The sequence below is a fragment of the Leptodactylus fuscus genome, chromosome 1, assembly GCF_031893055.1.
Source record: "Leptodactylus fuscus isolate aLepFus1 chromosome 1, aLepFus1.hap2, whole genome shotgun sequence".
Taxonomy (NCBI): Eukaryota; Metazoa; Chordata; class Amphibia; order Anura; family Leptodactylidae; genus Leptodactylus; species Leptodactylus fuscus.
In genome coordinates this window covers 89,732,507-89,759,774 of record NC_134265.1, presented here as the reverse complement: position 1 = coordinate 89,759,774, position 27,268 = coordinate 89,732,507, and the positions used below count along the sequence as shown (strand labels likewise).

At 39.3% G+C, this 27,268-nt stretch overlaps 1 protein-coding gene across 1 annotated transcript in view; it reads left to right on the top strand.

Moving 5' to 3' along the window:
* WSCD2 (WSC domain containing 2) overlaps positions 1–26,610 on the top strand; it is a 263,422-nt gene extending 236,812 nt beyond the window's left edge. Inside the window, exon 9 of the mRNA XM_075273551.1 lies at positions 25,112–26,610. Coding sequence (XP_075129652.1) covers positions 25,112–25,464 — 353 coding nt within the window. The 3' untranslated portion in view covers positions 25,465–26,610. The remainder of the gene's footprint in view (positions 1–25,111) is intronic.
* The last annotated feature ends 658 nt before the right edge of the window (positions 26,611–27,268 follow it).

The following is a 27,268-nucleotide window of genomic DNA, read 5'->3' as shown; positions in this document are numbered from 1 at the left end:
CATTTCTGAGCGTGTCCAGACAAGAAGACAGCTACCGGAGCACACATCGGTATATCAGACATTTGTGGCATATACTGCAGACATGACATTCATATCCTACTGGAGAATGGCCCTTTACACATTTTGTAGTGGATTAAAGATGTGTTGGCAGAAAATAAAGTTCTCTTCAAATTCATTGGCTAAATATTTACATGTGCTCATTGTATACTGTACTGTACATTCTTATTGATACTGTTACTGGTGAAGGTCCAGCCAAAATGCATGTCGGGAGTGGGGTCAGCCTGGCCCAGAGGTGCACAGCTCTATTCATGGGTATGTCTATTGCCACAACTATGAAATCTTTTAATGTATATGGCTCATTGTGACTCTAGGGAGCGTATGCTAGTACATACAGTATATGGGCTATAGATTAATATAAGGTGGATATTCATATGAGCAATTGTAATATCCTATTTACTATTTCTTATTTTCTCAGTATATATGTTCCCAGCACATAATTGATATAATAACAGCAATTAATAGTTAATTTATTCATTACTCTCTATACATGTACCTACTTATGTATACTACCCCATTGCATATTTGTATTGTGATCTGTTTCCGAACTATCACCTCTGTAAGGGCGAGTTCACATGGGGCAAGAGGGGGTATATTTTAGCGCAGAATCCTCCTCAAAATTCGCTCCCTCACAATAGAGGTCTATGTAGAAAGCTAGCATTTTTTTTTTCCGCTGGTGGTTTGTTTCCACTACTGGAAAAAAGAAGCGAGCTGCCCTTTCTTCAGGCGGATTCCGCAGCTGATTCAGCCACGGCGTCTTACTCACAACAGCACCATCAGGACTAGGCCCATTCATTTGGGCCTAATCTGGAGCAGAAAGCCGCGACGGGATGCTGTGCATTGCCACGGCATACAGTCGCGGCAGCCGCGACGTAATGTGAACTAGCCGTAAGAGTCTGACGCTCATTTATTTGTATACTTTCTTGATCAATAGATTTGCATAGTTGTTTTAACAATTAATATATTTCTACCAATAAAGAAATATCTTTAAATATGGTGTGCTTAGAGCGTTGCGGCCCACATCCTCCCTTTTTCATTATTTGTGTAGTATTTAGTGGTGCCGACATGCATATATTGAGGGGAGTTACTGTCATATTGAAGATCACGATGTCTTGATTAGGTTTGTTTAACCTTGGAGTTCTTCACGTACTTCAGTGTTTTGCTGTTGATAATAGATTGTGTAGACCCTCAGTCCAGATCCTTGTAAGCCTTTTCAGGACAATATTATTTCTACATAATGTAGGTTTTGGATATTTCATAATTATCTAACAAGAAGAAACAATTTACTGTATAATTATTACTCACTTTGTGGATTTATTACAAAAAAATGCATCATATTCATCCAGTTCTCTCACAGCCGACTCTGATTCTTGAGACAGAGAATTAATGCAGATGCATGAAAGGTTCTTCCAAATCCTTTTATACAAAAGACACTATGAGCTTGAACATAACATCACAAGTGTGATGTTGCTGCAAAATTGGAAAATGTACTTTATGGCCCCACAAGGCTGAGATATATAGAACGTAATATTACAGAGTTATCGCTCTGTCAATAGCTATGAAACTGTGCTGTGAAGAAAGACTGCTTTCATTGCGATTGGCATTCAGGTGTGGTCTATTAATCTTTTTTCATGATTACTGCAGTACAGAAAATGAATAAGAAGAAGAGGAAGGGAAAATGTTGTATATCTATTAGAATATCAGGAGATCTACTAATAAGAATAAGTTCTGTAGTCAGTAGATAGAACCAGCTTTATTTAACTAGACTTCAGTTATTGACATCTTAAAAGAAATAAGACAAAGTGATGCAATTTGTATTTGTCAGACCCTTTACACTGTTTTCATGCCCATTTTCAGTCCGCCTAGAACCTGTTTTCAAAAAACCCTCACTGTCTATGGAGAGATATATGAAAATTGATAAAAGTAGGGCATATAAAAAGCAAACCTGTTTAAATAACCACATTCTAATCAATGTGTCCCAAAAATGAATGTTGCAAAAATGACCATTTGACATTCATGCGAATAGTTCTTTATGTTAGCTGCCTTATGTGGCCTGGTGAATGCTCTACTTTGAGTACTGCCTAGGATTTCCTGATCTTTTTCTCAAGGATATCTTACTAAAAGCTTTAATAGAAGTCAAAGGTTCCTTTGCAAAAGTCGCCCCTGTCCGGAAGCAAAAAAAAAAAAAATTCCCAAGGTTCTATCACGCCACACTTTACGCTGATGGCAACTCTGATCTATGCACTAGAGAGACGTACAGTAAACAGATCCATAGACCCGCATTCACCCAATGTTTGCTTATTTCGATATGAAACAAAGGACATTTGCTGCTTTTTTTCTTACAGTAACACCCTGTACTAGTCTTCTATACATATAATTTACAATGCAATGCTGTACCATTGCTTTCACCGCCTATACACAGCAGACTTGTAGTAATTATCACAGCTAAGACATAGAAATCATTGTACATGTAAAGAATATGCTTATTTCCACTTATCTGCTATTCCCCATTGCATCGTAATGAGTTTTTCACTCACTGATTTTAGACCTGTATTTGTACTACAGAACAAGTCTCTGCTGGTTTCACCTCATCTGTAACATAAAATAAGCTCCATAATTATTTATGCAAGCGCAGTTTACATATATCTGAAAAAGCCTTAAAATAAACAGTTCAGAATGTTTTAATACAGTATAAGCAGCTGTCTGTGCTCGTGTTTTGCTATGTAATATCTGATGGTCACATCACCTTCCATTTTTGACTAAGTACTGTTTAGGCTAGGTCCACGCATCTCTCGGACAGTTATTCAGTTCTATCACAGGAACAGAAAAATGCAATGGAATCTGATGGCGAATCCATCATTGGAACAACACCAAAGGAGCATGACAAATCCCATTGTCCATCTTTTTGCCGGATGAAAAAACCCAGCCTGCAGCAGTTTTTTGTTAAGGATTTTGACGAACTCTGCAACAGAGACTTCTAATGGAATTTCTGATGTAGATATGAATGTAGCTTAAAGCTAGTAATGTGCTCTTTACAGTGTAATATTTATGGGGAATTATAGGTCATTTTAATTATTTTCTTAAAACATTGATTTAAATTTACAGTACTAAATAAAACACAAGCAATATTTGTTATTACTCTTAACTCCTTAAAGAGAGTCTACCATTTCTGCAAGAATATTTAAGAGCTACCACCACATTACAGTGATAAACCTCATACCTTTGTTATATATGTCACTCTTGTAGATTTGGCGAAAAACAATTTTGAAGTCTAATGCAAATTAAGCCATTGGTGAATTGGGGTTGGTGGGTTTTCTGCCCTAGGAGTACTGCTTTTGCTGCTCAAATAGAATGGGTGACGGGAAAAATCAACTCTTACTGTGCAAATGTTATCAGAACTTTCTTCAACAATGGTCTATGGTTGCTTCCCTATCTTCATCAAAGCAGTTCCTTGAAACTGGAAGCATTGAAACAGTGAAATGGTCAGTCCAATGTTCTAAACCCAATAGATAATCCTTGGTAACAAAGTTATGGCCAATAAACCCACTTCAGTCACCAAACTGTGGAAAAGACTAGAAGAGTGGACTAGTGATGTCCCATGGTCACTGATGTGCTGAAATCATTCAAAGCAAAGGCTTGTACACATCCTACTAATTGATGACTGTTGTAACTTTCAGAAAATTTTGCAGTAATGTAAAGCTGTAGTTCTCTGTGCCACAGTCATAGGTGTTCTTTAATTTTGATTGATGTGTTTTGGTTGAAGTGCCTTTATTACTTTGTAAAATGCAAAATATTAGCAAGTTATAGTCATAGCAAAAATTCCCTCAACAGTTGATCAAAGACTACATACCGTATTTTTTGGACTATAAGACACACCCAGGTTTTAGAGGAGGAAAATGGGGCAAAAAATTTTGAAGCAAAAAATGCTCAAGTATTTAATAATGGGAGTTGTAGTTTTGCAACAAGTGCAGGGCCACATTGACAGGAGACCCTGAAGCAGTACAGGGATACAAAGGGCGTCTTTTTTTGCGGGGTCAGATGTACTTTTTAGTTATATCATTTTGGTAATGTCTATTGCTTAAGTCACTTTTTATTCAAATCAGGGGTGAAACAGTAAAAAAAAAAAAAAAACAGTAGGTCAGTACCACGTTCACCTATGTGAAAAATATTTTTTTATGTTAAATTTATGGACCCGACATTTTCGGACACAGAGATACCTAATGTGTATGTGTTTCACAGTACTTTTCTACTTTTAGGGTGCATTCACACTGAGTAAACGCGCATGTATTTTTGCAAAATACACGTGTAAAAATAAGACTCCCATTGACTTCAATGACATTTTACAGGCATATTTTTACAAGCGTATTTTTACACGTGCAAAAAATATAATTGAAGTCAATGGGATAGCAAAATTTACAAGTGTAATTTTACTCTACAAAATAAGCTAGCTCAGTGTGAACTTACCCTTATATGTATTCTAGAGAAAGGGACAATTTTGAACTTTTTAGTTTTGGGGTTTTTTTTAAACTTTTTCTTTTTACTATTTTATTAGCCCCATAGAGGGTTTGAACCTGCAATCATTTAATTGCAAGTCCCATAGACTGCAATACTGCATTGCAGTCTAAGAGAAACTCTGCAACATTATGACGAAACTTTTAATTCAACCCCTTCCCAAAATTGCCCGCAATACGTAGTATGGTGGATGTCAGGTCTTTAAATATTGCACAATGCAGACCCAACATCAACACCAGGAATCAAAGTTCTCTCTGTTAATGGAAATTTGGCTTTAATCTGGTCCTCAATTCCACCTCTCATGCCTAAGAGTGCAGGCCCCCACTATCTTTTCCAGGATAGCTCCGCATGGTGACATGACTCCCATCTGAAGGCTCGCAGGTCTGTCATAGGTATATAACTATTGATGCTTGCCTATGGTAGACCTCAATAGTTATGTAGTTCACTTCTCAAAGACTGCAATACAGTAGTATTTAACTTTATTGGACAAGCAATCTGATAACAGGTTCATGGGCCTAGGGAGAGGGGTTAAAAAGAAAGGGAAAAAATAAATAAATATATATATATATATATATATATATATATATATATATAAAAATCAAACACACATAACAATAAATAAACAAATATGCTTAAATTAGGTATTCCTGAGTCCAAAAAATGTCTGAACTATAAAAGTATTAATCTCATGAGGCAAACACTGTAGTAGTAAAAAAAATAAAAAAATATAAATAATTGAATATTTTTATTTTCATAATTTTGCCTCCCAATTAAAATTGAATAAAGTGTAATCAAAAAATAAAAAGTAATCAAAAAGACATATTACACAGCTCCATATACAGAAACATAGAAAATGAAGGGTGTCGTAATAGGCCAATTAAGAAAGTTTTTTGTGACGCTGTCAAAACGAAACCCATTAGAACATGGCACTTCTGCAGTTTTCATTATTTCCACCCTATTCCAATTTATTTTCTGGCTTTCCAATACATTGTATGGTATATTAGATGGTACCATTATGAAGTACCATTATCCCACAACAATAAGCCCTGATACGGCTCTCTGTAATATGCTGCCTGCAGATTGGATGGCATTTTCCATATAACAGGTTCAATGGTGAAGGATCAATACTTTAACCTTCTGTCTGTGCCACATTTCTGTAAGCATTGCAGTTTGCTATTTATGGTAGGTGTGATATTTTCATACTCAATAAATTAATGTACACTTGAATAATCTATAAATTATAGAGTTATCTGTTCATTTGAATCCAAATAGTTTCAATTTTTTTTCTTTGTTATTTACTTTTACAGTATTTGGAGACCTTTTACTTCCAGATTTATTTTTATGTGCAGTGGTGTCTACTCATCCCAACCGGTCCCAGATAATAAGTTACGTAGTATTGGAATACCAATGGAAATCTGTAAAAAAAACTTTTTCTCCTAGTGTTGTGCTATTTTTGCACTAAAGGGCTGGTTAGTTTTCTATGTAATGCCTTATAACATATGTGAATACTTAGCTTTGGGTCTGCTGCATTTTGCTTCTTGGTTATCTTTGCTGAAAATCTATATTTTGTTCCATGGCATTAATTTTATGATTCGCCTGGAGTGGTTCCAAAGCAAAGCTTTATGTGATATGATTACACTAGGTGAATGGTATAATATCTGTTAAATTAAATAGATTCTTTGTTTAATGGTTCTTTAGAGAATTCAGTGGATTTAGACTATTAATTAGGCATTGGTCCTTTAAGTATAAGAAGTTCACATTCCAATGCTCCTTCCTCTCGTAATGGGTTGTATAGATGTCGTAGCTTCCTCAGATCACTGCTAATTATTTATGTTCCATTCTCAATCTTATTGCATGCTTTTTATTGTGGAGAACAATTAGCTGGAAACCAGTGGTATAATTAACTCATACCCTGTTAGACAAGCAGCGAACTGCTTTTATTGTAGTGTACAAGGGCATAACCCAGACACTGTGGTCTGATATTAAATTAATCCATCATACAGCACTGTACCATTACATTTCCAAAATTACCCACATATCAAAAGCGGCTATGTGAAGCTGTTGAGTTATGGACTTCTGTGATATAAAACCGTTCATTTATCTAAAATCCCCATCACAAGTATTTTAAAATTCAGATCCCATTATTATACTGTCTTTTAGAAAAGACATTGCTGATTTATGGAGATCAGACGGTGACCAACAAGCTCTCTGCTATTAAAAAGTGCAGCGACAGAAAGTACTGTACTGCACAGTCGCCATTCATTTTGTACATATGTCATTGTCAGGCAAGATGTTGAGTAACCCCTCGTTCACATCTGTGTTGGTATTCCATTCGGGGGAGTCCACATGGGGACTCCCCCAAACGGAATACCAAATGCATTCGCAAGCTGTGTGCAGTAAAAGCACACGGGCCCCATAGACTATAATAGGGTCCGAGTGCTTGCCGTGAGATCTCTGCGGGGAACATGAGGAGAGGAAAGTAGTTCACAATCTACTTTTCTGTCTGCATGATTCGTGCGGAGATCTTTATTCATTTCATTATAGTCTATGGGGTCCATGTGCTTTTACTGCACAGCACTTGCAAATGCGTTTGGTAGTCCATTTGGGGGAAAAAATGCCAGAAAGGGGTTAAAGCAGTATTATCAAGTAGTTTTTTTTTTTTTGTATAAATATTTTTTAAATGCTTTACAATGTCCTCATTATTAAAGCTAGAGAAGTTCCCAGTGGATTTATAGTATCGGATCTGCTATCAATTGATGAACAGATTCCAGTATAGACCTGTGATAAATGAACACATAACATAAAACATATACCAGCAAAACATCCTACAGTAATGGGCATATGATCAGCTTTCTCTTTTTCTTACTGCCCATTTAATGTACGTTAAAGCCTTTAAGCTAATTCATATATGTATTTTGATATGGTCATACACATAGACATAAAGAAGTTCATTAGTTTTACACTAGGTTCACATATGCGTTCGGGTTTCCGTTCGGGGAGTCTGAAATCCTTACACATAAATAAACATATGTTATCCATGCTATAGCAGTTAAAGGGATTATTCCATGAGCAATATTTATCTATGTATAGAGGATAAATTGCTGTGGGGGTCTGACATCTAAGACCCTCACTGATTTGGGAACTGGAATATTTTACCCCCATTGTGAATACAGCCAGTAGTCTGAACCCCAGCCAAGTGCTGTACTCTGGTGTTTTCATTGACATGAATGGGAACAGGGGTGTATCTGTGTCCATCAGAGTTTTGGCAGCTTTTTACAGTGGCTGTCCAATGGGGGTAGTCGCACCTCCACCAATCAGAAATGTATCCTCTATCCTATAGATAAAGGGTATTGTTTGTGGCATAACCTCTTTAAGCAACTTACAATTTTTGCAACTTTTAGAATTAGTTTGGCCATATTCTTTAGTAAGCTTTCAGATGACCGTTTCTAGTTTTCCTATATGTTGTATGTGCACACTTAGCTTGGCCAATCATGCATGTGTTTTGAATGGGGAGAGGGGAGAAAGTAGCTCCCAGGTGGTTCCCATGGGAACATATATATTGGGCATGTAAAATCCAGCAGCCCATTCCATATGCCCCACAACCTCTGTTATCAAAGAAGAGTTGGGAACTTGACATTAATATAATCTGTATGGCTAGTTTTAGATATCTAGAAATTGTTTTGAAGTTCTGAACCATTAAATAAGATGAAAAAGAAATATTCTTCACTATATTAGAGTATTAACTTTGAGGACAAGCTGTTCAATAATTTGAGATACATTTCCTAAATCATGTTTAATGAAAGGATACATTAATTTGACGAATATGTTCTTGGCAGACTTTACCCTTAGTAAACATGGGCTTTATCTTTGAAAACCAATACTAATACAATTACTGTAGGGTTTTGTTCTTGACTTACATCATACATCACTCGTATAATGTGTGCTTGTGGTGCCAAGGACAGTATCTGTCATACAGGAAAAGTCTCTAACCTTAGCAGAGGAAAATTTTGAGAAGGCGGCCACAGGGAAATAGTTGTTTTGCTTTCAACAGACGTAACTCATTCTGCTAGCTTTGAGAGATGCCATGCTGTAGTCAAGAAGAGAGGCATGCTTGATTGAAAGTTGTAAAGGAACACTTGGAGAACATATTTTACAATGTCTGCCGTGCAAATGGCTAGAGTTTATAAAACTATTGAATGTACTAAACAGGAAAGTAAAAGGGAAACCTTTCATAACTGCATTAAAGTCATTGGAAAGTATTGAACCCTTATAAATGAATGATTCTAAAATGGAGAAGATCTACGGAAACATAAGTGAATGACTTTTAACACATTTTGAAATGTCACATATGATACTACATGTACAATGTGCAGTATAAAATTGTATATAATTACAATTTTAGAATTATTAATTACATTTTCCTCTTTGATAGTATAAAGATGCAGCTATCTTCAACGTTAGTCTGACAACTTGCACCATAACTCACAAGAAAGACATTGAATGCAATGGAAAAAAGCTTAGTTAAAGTAAAAAGCAACAGTTTATTTAAGATGTTAAAAGTCATATTAAACATCTGTATACCATTGTGGATACTTGCATAGTTAGTAGAGATGAGCGAACAGTAAAATGTTCGAGGTTCGATATTCGTTTTGAGTAGCCCCTCAATATTAGACTACTCGAATCGAATTTCGAACCCTATTATAGTCTATGGGGGGAAAATGCTCGTTTCAGGGGTAGGCAACGTTCGATCAAATTATACTTACCAAGTCCACGAGTGAGGATCGGGCTGGATCCTCCGAGAAGTCTTCTCCATGCAGCGTCACTGTGGAGTCTTCCGGCTCTTCATTCACTCTGCCAAGCATCGGGCCTGGGCAGAGACGACTGTGCATGCCCGCACTACTAGCAGAGTGAATGAAGAGCCGGAAGACGCCGCGGGGAAACTGCACAGAGAAGACTTCTAAAGGTAGGAGAAGAACCAGCGTTGATTGGCCGATTGTATAGCATTCGGCCAATCAATGCTGGTTCTGCATCGAACTTTTACATTCGAACAGCAAATGGTACTCGATCGAGTACGAGTATTTCGAATACCGTAGTATTCGATCGAATACCTACTTGATTGAGTACTACTCGCTCATCTCTAATAGTTAGCATTCATTATCTGTATGTACAATAGATTCTAATGGAGTAAAATAAAGTGAAGGAGAAGGGTCTGGGAATATACGTAGATCAAATCACAGCATACAATGTCTATAAGCTGCTTTGAAGGCCAGCAGGACAATGTTGTGTTTTAAAAGAGTTGTGGATTTAGACACAATATTAATAGTGTTCTTATAGTCCCTTATAATGTAGTTTATTGCAAGCATGACTCAGAGTTCAAAGAAGGGAAACAAAATATGAACCTAAATTACAAGTACTATTGGTCAAACATCATGAGATTCATCTTGCAAATATTCGAGATGCTCTGGACTGAAACTGATATTATTATAGTCTGGGGTCTCTTCAGGGTGTAATAAGTGTAAGCATAAGGGAGGTGCGTAAGTATAACAAATGGGCTGAATGACGTCCACAGCCTCAATAAAAGGCCTAAGCGGATATATAGGGAGAACCAATATCAAGAAGTCGGCACATACTGTACTATGTGACCATTGAGGTCCAATCACAGGCCTCAGGGACCCATGGGTCCGCTGACATAATTCAGTATGGACCATGGACCTCCTCCAGATATAGCATTGGAGCCAGGGGTGAACCTGCCCCTTTCGCCGCCCGAGGCGAACTACAGAAAGCCGCCCCCCCCGCCGGGAGGAGGGGGCGGAGCGTGGGCATGGCTGAGCGGAGGGCGCGTGGTGAATTGAAGGGGGCGGGGCTTAGCACCATTCGCCAGCAGAGAGCAGGCACGGAGAGGGCCTGCTCTCTGCCTGAGCGTGAGGGAAGGCTGCTGGCCTCCCCAAACCACCGCTCGGTGCTAAGCCAGTTCAGGATAGCTTGTCCTGGACTGGCTTAGGTCAGCAAAAATTCCACCCTCCCTGGGGCCCTGGCATAGCACCGCCTGAAGCGGTCGCTTCAGGTCGCCTCATAGGAGGTGCGGCGCTGATTGGAGCCCAGGAGAGATGAATAAGACTGTTTGTTATATTTACACACTAACCTTGGACTTAAGAGACCCCAGAGTTATAGTCCTTGGGTGGCAAACTCTAAAAATTTGCAGTTTGACAAAACCCAAAATATTTGGAAAATTCATAACAAAACCAAAAACAGATTGTTACCAACTGTTTCACTTATCCCTAGTTATAAGTAAAAGTATTTAGTCTTATTAAAAGAGTTAAAGGGGAGGACACAACCAATTGTTGCAAATACTTACGAGGTCCATACAAAATATAGATCAGATTAAATGCCAAGAAGATATCCATCCCCAGCTCCTAGGAAAAAGGATATCTTCCTTTTGTTTATGTTTTTTGCAATAAATAGACTCCCATGCTATTCCATCCAGAATAACATTGAGAACTGAATGAATTGCACAGGCATAATGATGATTGTAGTGTTATTTGACAATAGTGGGTTGTCAAGTAACAGAATCTGGGGCTAAATTGAATTGCTTTGAAGAATGCTTCATAATACCATGCAAATGACATTAAATATAAACAGTTTATAGTAAATATAATAAAACATACAATTACACCCTAAATAAAAATAATAGTCCAATTGAAAATCACCCAGTGAATTTTAGACCATGTGCTACAGAAATAAAGTCACTGCTGAAATGTATCAATGTGAGAATGGCTTATGGTGCTGGAGCTCTGGCGCCATATGTGCCCTTGAGAGAAATTGATTCCCTTAACAAGCTGCTAAAGAAAGCAAAGGCATTATGTATATGAGAACTATGGAAAGATGAGGACACCCACAATATTGATTGATGAATACCTGCATAGAATAGAACAGGCAGAGATTAATAGCGGTTGAAAGCCAAAAAGATTTGTACGAAATACCATCTCCTTTCAACGATGTTGCCAAATAGGATACAAATGAGCGGTTGCTTTCCCTTTTATCTGACACTTGAATGTGAAATTTTTTACAATATGTATATTTCTATTTTTAACCCTTTCAATGACATAATAATTAATATGCTTAACTCACTAATGCCATTAGCATTATAATTTTCATGTATAGTATTGTACTGGTATTATATAGGTAGTATATGGCTTTTTTTACATTTATCTACTGGTGCATGGTAGGTTACATGGTAATATGTATGTTAGCTTGTATTCACCAAATGGGTATTAACGTTTTTTATTACTATTATTAGTACCATTAATTCCATGGTCCTTTACATTTGAGGGTTTACATATGGTACGCGAAATATACAAGCAAATATAATACTAACAGTGACTGACTGGCACAGCAGAATAGAAGGCCCTGCCCGCAAGGGCTTACAATCTATGAGAAAGAAAATGGTTGTCACCCACTAGAGAATACATTTACCTACCAGGGGTCATATCTTTTGAAAGGCTGGATGGATTTAAATAAAAAAACAAAACTAAAATTGGTCAGGGGCGCAGTGGTACTCACCTCAGGTATGTCATGTACTTGGTGGCAGGTTCTCTTTTTTGATTCAGGGGACAGCACTATTTTATTTTCTATTTTTATTTGTTTTTTTTGTAGTACCAGTTTTACATTTTATTAGTAGAATTTTTTATGTGTTTATACTCTAGCACAATAAAATACTTAAAAAAAATATTATTATTAGGCACAAAAATTATTATTTTTATGCCTAACATTTGTTTCTCACTGTAAACACAGCTTGATGGGGCCTTCTTTTTTGAAGAAGGAGTTGTAGTTTTCATTGGTACCAATTTGTAGTACATGGGACTTACTAACGTACATAGTTTTTTTGTAATAAAAGAACAATAAACACAACTCCAACATTGTCTTTACAGTGTTCATATGATACAAAGAATACAAAATAAAGCATTTTGTAGTTTTCCTTTGGATTATTTGTTTTTTTTCCTTTTACCTTTTTTTTTTTTTTTTTTTTTTTACATTACTCTGGCACAGACTAATAGGCTTACACATATGGCAACCCATCAACATCCTACATTTGGTCGCTGGGACACCAATGGGATGATAGGGGGTGCTCCTCTCTGTACACTGTGGCATCTGAGTGGTTTTATGGAAATATCTCAGATCCTGTAAATTGCAGCTGAAAGACATCCATATGGATGTAGGCACAGCTCCTGTGAGTAATATCTCAGCACCATATAGTTATGCCTTTGATATTATTTACGTAGTAAACCATACAGTACATAGAACTGAGGGGTGTAGGAGCAAGAAAATCAATATCACCCTACAAACAATACCTCACTCTGTGACAAGGGTTCAGTATGTTGTTTCTGAAACATGAAAGGGCTTTCCATGAATTATTGCTGAACAATGTAAAACTGACAGTTTACTGTAAAAAATATTATATTATGTCCAGTGGAACTAAGAAACTCAACTCAAACAATGAAATATTCCCCAAGGTATTATTCAGCCTCCACTGCTGAATTTTCTATTTTGCACAATAGATAAAATGAGCAGAAATTCTCCTGGCATCTGAAAAACTAAGATTAATTTAGATTTCAAGATGACAAAAACTGATACATGACTACATGGAATGTGTTTCTGCTGCTTCACAGTCCCATTAAAGTGTTCTTTTACCAGTACCAGGTAATGTTGGAATGGTATATGATATGATCCCAGGGCTAATGTATGGCTCCCTGGCCAAGGAAACCTAATGCGTAAAGACATGTTTTGTGCTAACATTGCACTCACAAGCAGTTTGGAACCTAGAAATATTGCAATATTCAAGTATCACTTACTGGTTCTTGACGGTACTACTTGCTGGTTGTAGGCTCTACCTCTTGTTGGTTGTAGGCTGTACCATTTGCTGGTTCCAGGCTGTACCACTTGCTGGTTCTTGGCTGCAGCACTTGCTGGTTCTAGGCTGTACCACTTGCTGGTTGTTGGCTGTAGCACTTGCTGGTTCTTGGCTGCAGCACTTGCTGGTTCTTGGCTGCAGCACTTTCTGGTTCTAGGCTATACCACTTGCTGGTTCTTGGCTGTAGCACTCGCTGATTCTAGGCTGTACCACTTGCTGGCTCTTGGCTGCAGCACTTTCTGGTTCTAGGCTGTACCACTTGCTGGTTCTAGGCTGTACCACTTGCTGGTTCTTGGCTGTAGCACTTGCTGGTTCTAGGCTGTAGCACTTGCTGGTTCTAGGCTGTAGCACTTGCTGGTTTTGGCTGTACAACTTTCTGATTCTAGGCTATGAACTTGTATAGATGATTCCATGTTGGTGAACAGTTGCAGCTCTTAGCTGTTTCTATGCAGCATTAATAAGACAGTTAATGGGGACAAATGTATCAGGTCAGAATTTGATGGAAAAAGACAAAGGTCAGTCTGCCAATGCATTGTGCTACTTTTCTCCTCTGTTGAAACTCTGTTTCTGTGGCACAAGAGATAGAGGATCTGTCCATCATCAAGATACATTAGGTTACAGTATGTCCACATCTAACATATACTGTATATAATAATGACATTCCATTAGAGAAATTCTGCATTCAGCATATTTAGCTGTGAAATTTGTGGATTTTGTGGATTTTGGATGTAATTCCTGTGGATTTGATGCAAATTTTACCTTATGCATTGTTAAGAGTGAATTACCCTGTGAACATCTGTAGCATAAATTATTTTAGGATAGGTCAGCAATAGAAAATAAGTGAGGGTATGATACCGCTGACGATCAGATGTTCTCGGCAGCTGTTATACAGAAAATGAGGCCAGAAACAGATTGTCCTGTTTTATGTGTAGTGGCCATGCTGATTCACTACTACTAAGCTCCAATAGTAGTAAATGAAATGAAATAACTCAGTATGACAACAATACAGAAAACACAGCTATCTGCTCCCAGCTCTGTTCTCTGTACAGTAGTGTACAGTAGTGTTGGGCACCTGCTAATCTAATATTGATGACTATTCCTAAGTATAAGTGATCCATATAATTTGCCCAAAACAAGTGATTATGAAGATAATCTTCTTGTTCCCTGTCGTCCCTACCAGCGGCACAACTGGGGAGATACCAAGTAATCCCTTCAGGGCAGGAGTTAACTGCAGACCGAGCTTAAGACAGCTCACCAAAGGCAGTAGATTCGTTAGAGCGAAAGCTCAGACGGTAATGGCTTATGAACGTGGTCTCCGAAGACCAGGGAGCAGCTGCGCAAATCTGGTCCAGAGATAGCGCCCTATTCTCCGCCCAGGAAGTAGGCATAGCCCTGGTTGAATGAGCCCTGAGAAGGGCAGGAGGCGGTAACCATAGGGCTGTAAATGAAGCTTTTATGGCTTCTCTTGCCCAGCGTGCTTCCCTCGGTATGATGGGAATTGGAGGGAAAATGTATACCAGCCTGAACCTCCAAGGGATGGACAGGGTATCCACTGCCAAGGGATTGTCTTCCTGGTACAGAGAGCAGACGGTCCTTACTTTGGCGTTGAGTCGGTTTGTCATAAAATCGACCTCTGGGAGACCCCATCTCTGGACGATCTGTTGAAATACAGCTTGATTGAGAGACCATTCTCCTGATACGGTAATACCCCGACTCAACTGATCTGCTACTATGTTCAGGGAGCCCTTGATGTGAACAGCGGATAAGTGGGACAGGTTCTTTTCTGCCCATGTAAAAATAAAGTTTGCCTCTTTCAGTAGGGCTGGAGATCTGGTGCCGCCTTGTTTGTTGAGTTATATAACGGTGGTCATATTGTCTGACCGCACCTTCACTGCCTTCCCTTTGAGAAAGGGGGCGAAGTGACATAGCGCCAGGTAAACCGCTCTTAGCCCTTTCAGATTGGATGTTCCTTCCTCTGGATTCCTCCAACGACCTTGGATAGTCCTGTCGTCTAGATGGGCTCCCCATCCCGTATGGGATGCATCTGTTGTCAACAGGGTCCAACGAGGTTGAACCGAGGACCTTCCATCTTTCAGGTGTCTTCACCATCTGAGGGAAAGATGGGTAATGGGAGAAAGGCAGATCTTTTTGTGCAATCCCCGTGGAGACTTGTTCCAGGCGCTCAACGCTTCCATCTGAAGGGTACGCAAATGCCATAAAGCCCAAGGGACTGCCTTGGCCGAGGATGACATCAGGTGGCTTCTATCCTCGCTCTCCTCGGGCTGATTAGGAAGATCTGCATCTTTTGCGAATCTATGATGAATCCCAGGAATCTTTTCTGGGTAGATGGCTGACTTCTCTCAATTGATGAGCCAGCCCAACCTCTGCAGAAGGGAGATGGCTATCTGGAGGTGGTGATGGAGAATTGAAGTAGACTGAGCTTTTATAAGCCAGTCATTGAGGTAAGGAACAACAAAAAGGCCTTGCAGTCTGAGCGTGGTGGCAACTGGAACGATGACCTTATGAAGACGTAGGAGGCTGATGATATGCTGAGGGGGAGAGAAGTGAATTGTAAGTGCTCCCTGAGACCGGATATGAATATGGAGATTCGAAGATACTTTCAGTGCGGCGGGTAGATGGGAATATGAAGATAGGCATCTTTCAGGTCCAGAGTAGCCATAAATTCTTCTTGCTGAAGGAATGTTGTGACTAAGTCTATGGACTCTATCCTGAAGGGCTTCTGTTTGATGTGGAGATTGAAATCTATTATCATGCACCAGCCTCCTGTAGATTTTGGACCGAGAAAAACTGGTGAATAGATTCCCCGGCCTACTTCTGAAGGAGACCGGGGAACCGAAAACCTTCCCCGGTTGGAAGGGGAGGGAGCATAGGGCGAACTTAGAGGTGGCGTCTGCCCGCCAGGGCTTGAGCCAGAGAGGCCTCCTGGCAGTGGTAGTCAGGGCCATGGATTTTGAAGCCAATTTAAGCTGCTGTCTCGACGACTCACGGAGAAAATCCGAAGGTAAGCAAAGATCTCTCATGGATATCATCCCTGTTCACCCCGGAATCAATATCGCGTTTGAGGCGATCCAGATGCACCTTCAGACTGTCATCTGCTTTGGTAGAGGCTATGGCCACTGATGCTTGGGCGGACCCGGAAAAATAAGCCTTCTTAAGAGTAGACTCGACTCTTTTGTCCAGGAGATCTTGGAGATTTGAACCATCCTCCAGGTTAACGACAGTTCTACGGGAGAATTTGGAAACAGCCAGGTCCACTTTAGGTGGGGGGCCCCACCGATCCAGCTGTGATGGGTTGATGGGGTAAACAGATTTAAAGGCCCTGGATGTAACATAGGCCTTCTCAGGCTGTTTCCACTCACGCTCCATAAGGCTGACCATGGAAGCATCCACTTGAAAGGCCCTCCACCTATCAGAGGTGGACGCGGAGGCTTTCCTTTCCGCATCCTGATCCCACGACTGGATGGAACTCAGCAGTTTATGGGTCTTGTCACGATGAAAAATGGGCCTGCTGGTATCAGAGAATGAGTCATCTGAAGAGGCCCCCTCATCATCCACCTGGAGCCTCTCTAGGGATGGCAGGGATTCAGAGGTCCTATCCAGCCTTTGTTTTTTTGTCAGCTGAGATAAAGACTTACGGATGTCCTTCAGGGAATCATCCTGAAGTAGAGGGAATGTAATAACAGTTTCAGCGGAAATCAAGGTTCCGCGTCGCAAATATGGTTACTCACCATGTACTCCTTGACCCAAGTCACTACATCAGAGGTGGAGGCTTCCTCCCGGGGAGGGCCTCTGCATTGCCGGCAATGAGAATAATCGTAGCCTTAAGGAAAACAAAAAACGGACATAGAGTAACCAGGAAAAGAAATTTATATATTTTTTTCTTTACTAAAGAAAATAAGACAGAAACCACCACCTACCATCAGGGAGTGGGATGACACAAGCCACACAAAGCAGATGCCTTCTTTTGGTAGGCCTCTTCCTCCTACCACGGTCACACGGTGGTGTAGTGGAAAAAGACATTTAGGCCTATAGAGAAAAGATGGGTGAAGGAGACAAAACTTTGAAGGCTGGAAAGGCCAGCAAGTCTTACCTTAAACTATTTAGAAAGAGCTTGCAGATAACTTTCAGCAAATTCTTAGGCAACCTGCCAGAGATTCTGGAAGGCAAGGAGGAGACAAACCAACACCCCTTTAAGGTGCCGGGGAGGAAGGGGCGGGGCTAAGAGTCTGTCAGTTTTTAGGACTCCACAGATCCCTTATTATAGGAGCCCAACTTTCAGGGCTTCCCAGAAACAAACTAAGTGTCCGTCCCCCCTGACGGACAGCAGCAGGGAGAACTTCATTTTGCGGTCGCAGGGCCTTGCAGGAAGTGCGGGCCATACCGGAAGTGCGCTACCGCAAATGTGACTGGCTGGAAACAGGGAAGCTCAATGAGGTTCCGCCTGAAAACAAGCACAGCCAGCTCCTGAGGGAGGAGAGCCGGCAGAAGCTCCGAAAACGACCGACATGACTCCAAAGCGAGGTAAGTGGCTGTAGGTCTGCTGGGAGCCTTTTAGAAAACGATCTTAATAATCTTTGCTGGAAGCATGTCGCAAGGAAGCTGTGGAAACAAACACCAGGCCAGGTAACTGTTCAGACCTGATCCATAGGAGGACACAATCGTCCTCTCCAACTGTCCTGGTCCACACAGGACAGAAAATAACAGGGATCCTAGCCATGTGAAATTAATACTGGCTAATTAAAAATCCGTCTGTCCTACCAGCACACAGGGGCAGGAAATACCCCAGTTGTGCTGCTGGTAGGGACGACAGGGAAAACCCTTTTAAAGCCTTCTTCAGGGTCTATTACTTTTAATGTACTGAAATTAGGTGTGGATGTTATTTCTCCAAGTGCTGGAAAGTTGCCATACTTTAATAGTGCCATATTGAAAGTCACTAAGTCTTTGACCCATTCTAAAATTCATAACTAAATATCTGCTTGTATGTACTTTATATTAGATATGAGTAAAATGGGCAAACCCACTAATTAATAGGACTTTTGTCCATGTTGAGTAGGATTTTCCATTTTGACATGCCGTTCTATTGGACTTAGCCATCCTTTAGAGGAGTAAACCAGTTGGTTTGTGCAGCTACAGTACACAATATATAATGTAATTTGCAAATGAATAAAGTGGCCATAAATATTGATCCAACCTGTGGCATGACATCTTCTTGTGTTCAGGGTTAAATATTTTCCAGCAGAGAGAAGCATCTTTACCCAGTCCCACCTAATAGCCCTAATAAATGAGCAGGCTTCAAGCTTCCATTTGGCTAAATCTCCCAATTGACTTATTCTCTGCAGAGAACAGAAACATTAATCAGGCATTTCACAAATTACAGACGCTGACTCACATTGTCTGCCGCTAATGCCCTCTAACTTTTTACATACAAAAGCCTTTTCTTCTACTATTGAGTTTCACAGTTCTGTGAATTTTCGATATCAGCCTATTTTTTATGTATGATACAGCTTGAAAGTACTGAAAGTGAATGAAAGTACGTCAACTTCATGAGGGGTATTGCATTTATACAGCCTAATTACGAAAAGCAAAAAAAAAAAAATTAAATTAGGTCAGTGATAAATCACACTTCATTTCACTTAAAAAAAAAAATCAATATTTTTATATAAATGTACTTCAATGTTGCTGCATTAGAAATAGTGCAGTTTTATAATACAGGTTACATATTTAAAGGTGTATTACAAGTGGACAGGGAAAATCATGCTTGTATTATCAATAGCTCTCTCTTTTGTGTGCTGCACTCCCAGCCCCAGGTTCATACATTCACACACAAAAGTTTTAGAATGTCTAAGAAGATCTACTAGGTACATCTGTAGACAGTTTTTGAAGGAACTCGGCATGAGATTGGAGAACTAACCACAGATCTAGGATGTAGGTTTGCTTAAATTCAACTATCACTTCATGTAATCCAAGACAGACTCGATGATGTTGAGATCAGGGCTCTGGAGGGAAGGGTAAGGGGGATATTTCATCATTTCCAGGACTGCTTGTTCCTATTTGCAGCATATTTTGTCTAAAATGTTTGTACAGTACCTAGTACTTTTCAAAGAAAGTCTGCAGAGGTTTTTTCTGAGGACTTTCTGCTTTAATGATACCTATTGAGAAACCGCCAGCGATTCACTAGAGTCCCATCCACTTTCCAGGGATTATCAAACTGCACACTCTGCCCTTAAAGTCCACAAATAAACAAATAGCCTTCTTTACAACATGAAAAAACCCAAAACCTGCTCACCTGATCACTAACTGAGATCTATACCAGGTACCTTACAACAATGTGCTGGACACACAGCAGTGACAAGTTAGGGCGCGTTCACATCTGCGCCGGCACTCCGTACTTGAGGTTTCCGTTTCCTGCCTAAAACAGAGGCAGGAGACGGAAACCTGCAGGAGTCTCTCTCACCCATTCATTTGAATGGGTGAGAAAGATGTCCGGCCGTGAGCGGCGGTGAGCGTTTTGCGCTCTCCGCCGCGAAACCGGGTTTTATAATCCGGACACAGAGTCGGACATGCAGTACTTTGTGTCCGGATTAAAAAATCCGGTTTCACGGCAGAGAGCATAAAACGCTCACCGCCGCTCACGGCCGGACCCGGTCTATGGTTTCCGTCTTCTGGCATGCAGAAGACGGAAACCATAGAACGGAGACCCTGAACGCAGGTGTGAACCTAGCGTCAGTCTTTTACTTAGAGATAATACTTTACAGCTCAGATCACATTCAATACTGAACCACTCAAACAATGAGTCTGCACAAGATGCTGCAAGTAATTAACCAACAACCAAATCCTAAAACAGGCATAGACTTGGGATTGGAGACCCAGCCAACTATCCACAATCCAATTCTAGGCCATTTTCGGCTTTTTCATAAGTGAGCTTTCCACTATAGACGTATTCCTGGAACACATATAACAGAAACCCCTGTGATAATATATCTTCCCTCCATGACTTTATCAATCACCGTCCGACATGAGGATGTGCAAACTATTAGAGTAACTTAAATATTGGTTATATTACGTCAACAATGTGTGGAACAATAATGCAAAAACAATATTGATATAGAGAGAGCGTATAGGCATATAGAGTGTAGAGAGCTCGCTTTTGAGTTCCCTAGGTAACAAATTATTTTCCTTATGGAAATAGTTTGTTGACTCTAGCTAATAACATCGACTATCAAAATGTTCAAACTAGAATTTTTAGCTAGTACCTATTCTTGTCTATAGTTTATATTACAACAAACTGACTTTGTGTTACGTCACCAAACACACAGGTAATAAATTAGTTTTATGTGAAGTAAATGTCAAAGTAGAACCAAGCCACATCTAAGTTTGTATACACATATCCAGAAAATTTAAATAATCTAATATATCATGCATATGATGAGCAAGAAAAATTCTTGTCCCATAGTCCCTAGGAAGAGTTTTATTTCATAATATAACATATAAATAATGTGGAGACAGAACTGGAGTCTGTGTATACTAATATGAAAATAGCTACGATACAAGGAACACGATCTGAAAACGACGCAAGTAATCACAAAACATTGTTTTTAACACCTATGTCACCCACGGGAAAAAATTGCTTTCCCCTAAACATAATGTCATCACTGTATTGCTGGTAGAAGCAATAATTCTAATAAATTCAATATCAGGCTTAAACTTTTATAACAATAAAATTATACTATACATTGGAGCTTTTCACAACAAATTTTAAATAAAAGGTAGGTAAGAGTGGCTAACATGACCAAGTTACTTTAAGTCCAAAAACCTCCTAGACAAAACTTTAAGATTTGTAAGGTTTTATAGCTTAAAGGAATAAATGCTTTTTAACAGCAGGTCAGTTTTAGGAGCCAACATGCTGTGCGGATTAATTTCTTCTGACATTTGTACAGAGCTCAGAGCTTCGTGTTACTGTCAAACAGCTCCAAATCTCCTGCACATAGTTAAATGATACATTTCTGATTTCCCCTGGCTGCCACCAGGTGGAGCTTACTGTATACTATTTTATTATTGAATTTAATGCAACAGTCAATTCCTAAACTCCCTTAGCAGGGAATGATGGCAGCCAGAATGTATATATTCAGATTTATGGTATGAATGTTATTATTATATGTAAAGTGATTGGAGCTCTCTATATAACTTACTGTTCTAAAGATATATTATACAATTCATCAGCATTGAATGCTGATACTGCTTAGAAATGGGTGTTCAATAGAAAACATTTGCTTTAAGCCAAATCCAGTGCATAAGTACACACAAAAGAAAGACACATAGGGTGGCTTGGAAAACAGCAAGACAAAACAAACCTGCATAATACACTGTTTACCTATAAGTATTTGGACACCTGTGGTAGAATAGAAAAACAACATGCTTCCTTACGGATGGTATTGATTGACACAATACTCCCGGATGCCTGTTGAAACTGCTAGTGTATGTGAGCCATCGGTTGAGTGTGGTTTCTCTGGTCAGCACCCGTCGGTCTCTATCTCCCAGTTTTGGGTGTCTGCTGACTCGGGGGAACATTCTGACAGTCACCGTTCACCTTCCACTTCATAATCACATACAGTAGGCCACTGTCGTTTTTGGGTAATTCAGTTCGTTTGCTATGTCCTTAAGTATCGACCATTTCTGTGGTACCCCACAATTACCCCTTTCTTAAAATTGGACAACTCTGCACTTCATGGCATCTTGCATGCAATTAATGCCAATGCTGTTTCCTATTTAATGGCGAAAGGTGTGATGTATATCACGACCGCAGATATCTTCATTTGCATGGGTGTCCAAATACTTATTGGTATATAGTGTAATATCTTAATACACATCCAAATATGGAAGAACCCAAAACCTAAACATATATGTGCATAAAAAATACATAGACATAAAATCTACCAAACTTTCTAAATTAAAGCAGCTTTTCAAAGATCAATACCCTACTTATTAAAAAAAATCAATGTGAAAAACAAATTAAAACATACCGTATTTTCCGGACTATAAGGCGCACATAAAAACCTACGATTTCCTCAGAAATCGTAAGTGCGGCTTATAGTCCGGTGCGCCTTATATATGGATGGAAGCGGCGGCAAAGTCTGCGTGCCGCTTCCATACATACATAAAAGGCACCGTAAGGGTGCATTCACACTACGGAACACCGGCGTGTATCACAGCCGTACACGCCGGCGTTACAGCAGGGCTGCCGGACACTTCCTATTCATTTCTATGGGAGCCGGCATGCGAGCGCTCCCCATAGAAATGAATGGAAAAAAGCAGTCCATTCATTTCTATAGGGAGCGCTCGCATGCCGGCTCCCATAGAAATGAATGGGAAGTGTCCGGCAGCCCTGCTGTCACGCCGGCCTTATAGTCCGTAAAATACGGTAACTATTATAAAAACGGAATTGCAATCAATCTTGAGCAGCTATAGATATATATTGAATGTATTGCAGCCAGAAGTGTTATTTGTGACCTGCAAACTCTGTCTCTTTTTTCTTCCCGCTGCTGTTTTTTGTAAAAGCTTATTTCTCTTTCTAAGCTTGCCAAGTCGGTGTGATGAAAGAGCTGTGCTGTGTGCTCTGATCAGAAGTCTGCTGCTCTCTGTCCCTTCTCACCCTCACTGGTACATAGAGTGACAACTTTACATAGCATCCCCCTTCTGTCTATTTCTTTTTTTAGGGTATGTTCATACCACGGAATAAATGCAATTTGTACAAGCTAAAAAATTCTGCTTCAGGAATTACCAAATTTGCCAAATGGCGGCACCCATGCATCAAAGGGAAAATGTCTGGTGGTATTTCCGCCCGGTTTCCGCTGTATCATACATATTTATTAATGTTGGGAAAGGCTTAAAATTTATTTCATTACATTATTTTACAAAGTGTCTTCTTGTTCTCTCGTTCTGTATTTACAGTGTTGGCCGAAAGTATTGCCACCCCTGCAATTCTGTCAGATAATACTCATTTTCTTCCAGAAAATGTTTGGCCAATACTTTTGGCCAAGCTGTATGTATGTTTATCCAACAATTACCATATATACTCGAATATAAGCCAAATTTTTCAGCACAGTTTTTGTGCTGAAAAAGTCCCCCTCGACTTATACTCGAGTCAGCAAAAATATATATTTTTATTCTTTTTAAGGAGGGATGGGGGTCTATCACCAGCCGCAATATCAATGTATAGAATCTCCCATAAAATAGTGGGGGGGGGGGGGGGGGGGGGGGGAGAAGCTTTAAAAAAAAATAAAAAAAAATAAAAGTTGTAAATCCCTCCTTTCCCTTGAATACATATAAGAGTAGAAAATGACTGTGAAACACATACACATTAGGTATCCCTGTGTCAGAAAGTGTCCGGTCTACTGAATATAGGGGATATGCAGTGCTTCTATTCCGTCGGGAAGGGGTTAATAGGAGCACTGCAGATGCCCTATATTCAGCCAGGCTGAATTCCAAGTGGGGGTAAAAAACCCAGTCCTCAAGCTCAGGGAAGGGACAGACAGACAACTAAAACACCCCCTCCCCTTCCCCAGCACCCAGCAACTACTGCACCCAAAAACTCCGACCATTTTAATTTTTGAAATTTTCCAGTAGCCGCTGCATCCCCCCCCCCCCTCCCTTCCTCCTAGGCTTTTACTCAAGTCAATAAGTTTCCCAGTTTTTTCTGGTAAAGTTAGGGGCCTCGGCTTATATACGGGTCGGCTTATACTCGAGTATATACGGTATAATATAAATAAGTCTTTTGTCAATATAGTGTGATATTGTAATGGTATACAGATGTCTCCTTTGTTACTTGTCCATTCAGCTATACAAAATTTTGTGATACATTATCTCACAGTGATATACTAATTATCCTATATGTGTCTGTGTATGAACATCCTCTGGGGTGTGAATAGCATTTTGTGGTATTGTGTGGAATTTGTTCAATGAGAAATTGGATTCTTAATCAAACTGGAGATTAATTAAGTGTGGATATGTATGAGTATCATGAAAAATGGAGTCCCTCACCAAATTTAAACTGAAGTAAGGCTTGACATTTGTAGGTGTTTTTTGGACACTTTGGGCGGTTTGCTGCCCAAAACATTAAGGAGGTGTTCACAATACTGTTGTTAATGCCGTTGCTGTCTTCCATCATAGGAATACAGCAACGGATATTAAACTGTCAAAAAGAAAATTAGTTGTTTACATTATTGTCAATGGGAACAGACACAGAATCAGTCTGTGACCATTCTTTTCAACAGTTTAATGTCCGTTGCTGTCACCCTATGACAGATGACAGCAAAGGACATTTACAACGGTAGTGTGAACTCTCCATAACTGGCAGAGATAAATTTTTGACTAGATGCTGAAAAATGTGTAGCAGTAATATTTTATAAATTATGTAATGTGTTTGCAAAGTTCCTTTTTAATGTTTGATGAGGCAAAAACTTTTTCACAGCACTTACACACATATACAAGATGCATACATTTTTAACATAGTGTTTCAAACCATAGACTATTTCACATTAGGTTTCCAAACAGTTAATATCTATTTGCTTAAACTATTTCCATGTAAGCTATTTTTAATATTTTTTCTCTTTTTAGAGTGGCCTGAATTTGTAAGTAACTATGCACCATGGTGGGCTACACATACACTGGACTGGCTGAAGTATGGACAAAATGTGCTGGTTGTACATTTTGAAGACCTTAAGCAAGATTTATTCTTTCAGCTCAAGCGAATGATTAACCTTCTGGGACTCCCAGTCTTAGCAGACCGACTCCTGTGTGTAGAAGGCCAAAAGGATGGAAACTTCAAGCGCTCTGGACTTAGAAAATTGGAGTATGATCCTTACACAGCAGACATGAGAAAAATGATAAGCAATTACATTAGAACAGTAGATGCAGCCCTGAAGCTAAGAAATCTCAGTGGTGTTCCAGAAGACTACTACCCAAGATGATGACACTGGTCAGTCGAAAATTTGTCTGGGGCAATGGTTCCCAGCTGATGGCTACTTCCACCCAGTGGGTGGCTTGAAGACTTTCTGCTGCTAATAACTGTTAAATATTCTTATGTGCATGAAATATGATCAACAAACAGTGCTTCAAATATATGGCAAGAAGGTTAGACATTTCTGATCAGACTATATCCAGTTATTCTCATCTCAATGCAGATTTTCTGCATGAATTTAAGTACATGCTGATTAATACAATTGGAAATTCCAAGACATACCATACAGTCAGCAAAGATTTTTTCCTGTCATCTGGCAATTTCTGCTGTTATTAGGAACAGCTTGAGCACTTCATTGTCATAGAGAATAATGATTGCACAGTTAAGCTAAAAAAAAAGTCATTATTTATTAGTGCCTATGAATCACAACCCATGCACAACATATTTTTACGTACAGTATGCATGAGGAAGGGTTGTGAAATTCCACACTTGGTCTTTCTGAATGACCAATGTGTACCCAAGCCTGAACAAAATCCTTAACAAGTTTTTGTAGAGCTAGACATGGCAACAGAGATGAAATGTCCCCCAAAGATCTAAATTAATGTAAATGATGTAGGTTAACATGACTATATACATGAGGCAGGCTAATACTTGTGATATTATAGAGCTTATAGACTAAGGAGTTATAAAAACCTATGTCACCTAAGAATCTCTCATCTCTCCTGATATCCTTATGTTAGTAGACATTTGTATTCACCATGAATTAACATTTTGGGTACTTAATTTCTTAGATCTCTTTATTGTTTCATTTCCACAGTATCCCTTTGGGAAATGTAGAAATAAGTTGGGAATTTAGAGGTTCAGCAATCCCCTTACCCACCTTTGACAACCTTTTTAAATGACATTGCTCATCCATTTCCAGAACATTCAAAGAATATGGATGTATTCACATGTCCATTTTCAAATAGACCATGAATAACGTCATGTCCTATTTGACCTCTCAGGGCCCCAATGCAAGTCAATGGGTCCATTTTTAACATCTATGAAAACAGATCTGCTTCCAGATCAAAAATAGATAAGTAGGTAAAAAGGAAAAAAAAAACAATGTAGTTCATCTGTTTTTAACAGTCACTTAAAAATGATAAGAAGTAGAGTGCAAACATTTTACAAATGGTCAAATGGCTGGAAAATGAAAGAAAAATATATCACACACATTATTTACAACATTTGTGCGCATGAAACCTTAGTGGTACAATTGTCTGTTACCTGGAAGTGTCATATTGCGTTGGAACAAGTGGGTTGGTTGCACCCAGTGGCCTCAACACAGCGTTATAATATGCTATAATACAGTATAATATGAGATTTTCTAGGACTTTTATATCACATGAGAAACAATGATTTGCTAAAACAGGAACACTAAGAGGTTCTCATAATGATAATGGTTTTCCTTAAGATGGATAAGCCAATTTTTCAATACCAAAATAGAATAAATAAGTAGAACATAGCAAAAATTTCTGACATTCTTAGACTGAAAGCATAGAGCAATAAAAATGACTACACTGGTTTCATTGCCTGTTTTCTAAAATTCACTATTTTCTGCTGATAGTTTTCTAAGTAATGTCACTGGCAATAATTGACTGATGTCAGCTAAATATATCTTCAGCATATTGCCTATTTTAAGTTACCAGGAAGTAGAGAGTTTAACTTGTTTTGCAACATTAGATAAATCTGTGAACTTTAGATCAAAATTGCAAAATAACAAGTTTAGCATTTTAACAATTGCTTTAGTGTTGGTCTACTATGTCCCTCCTGTG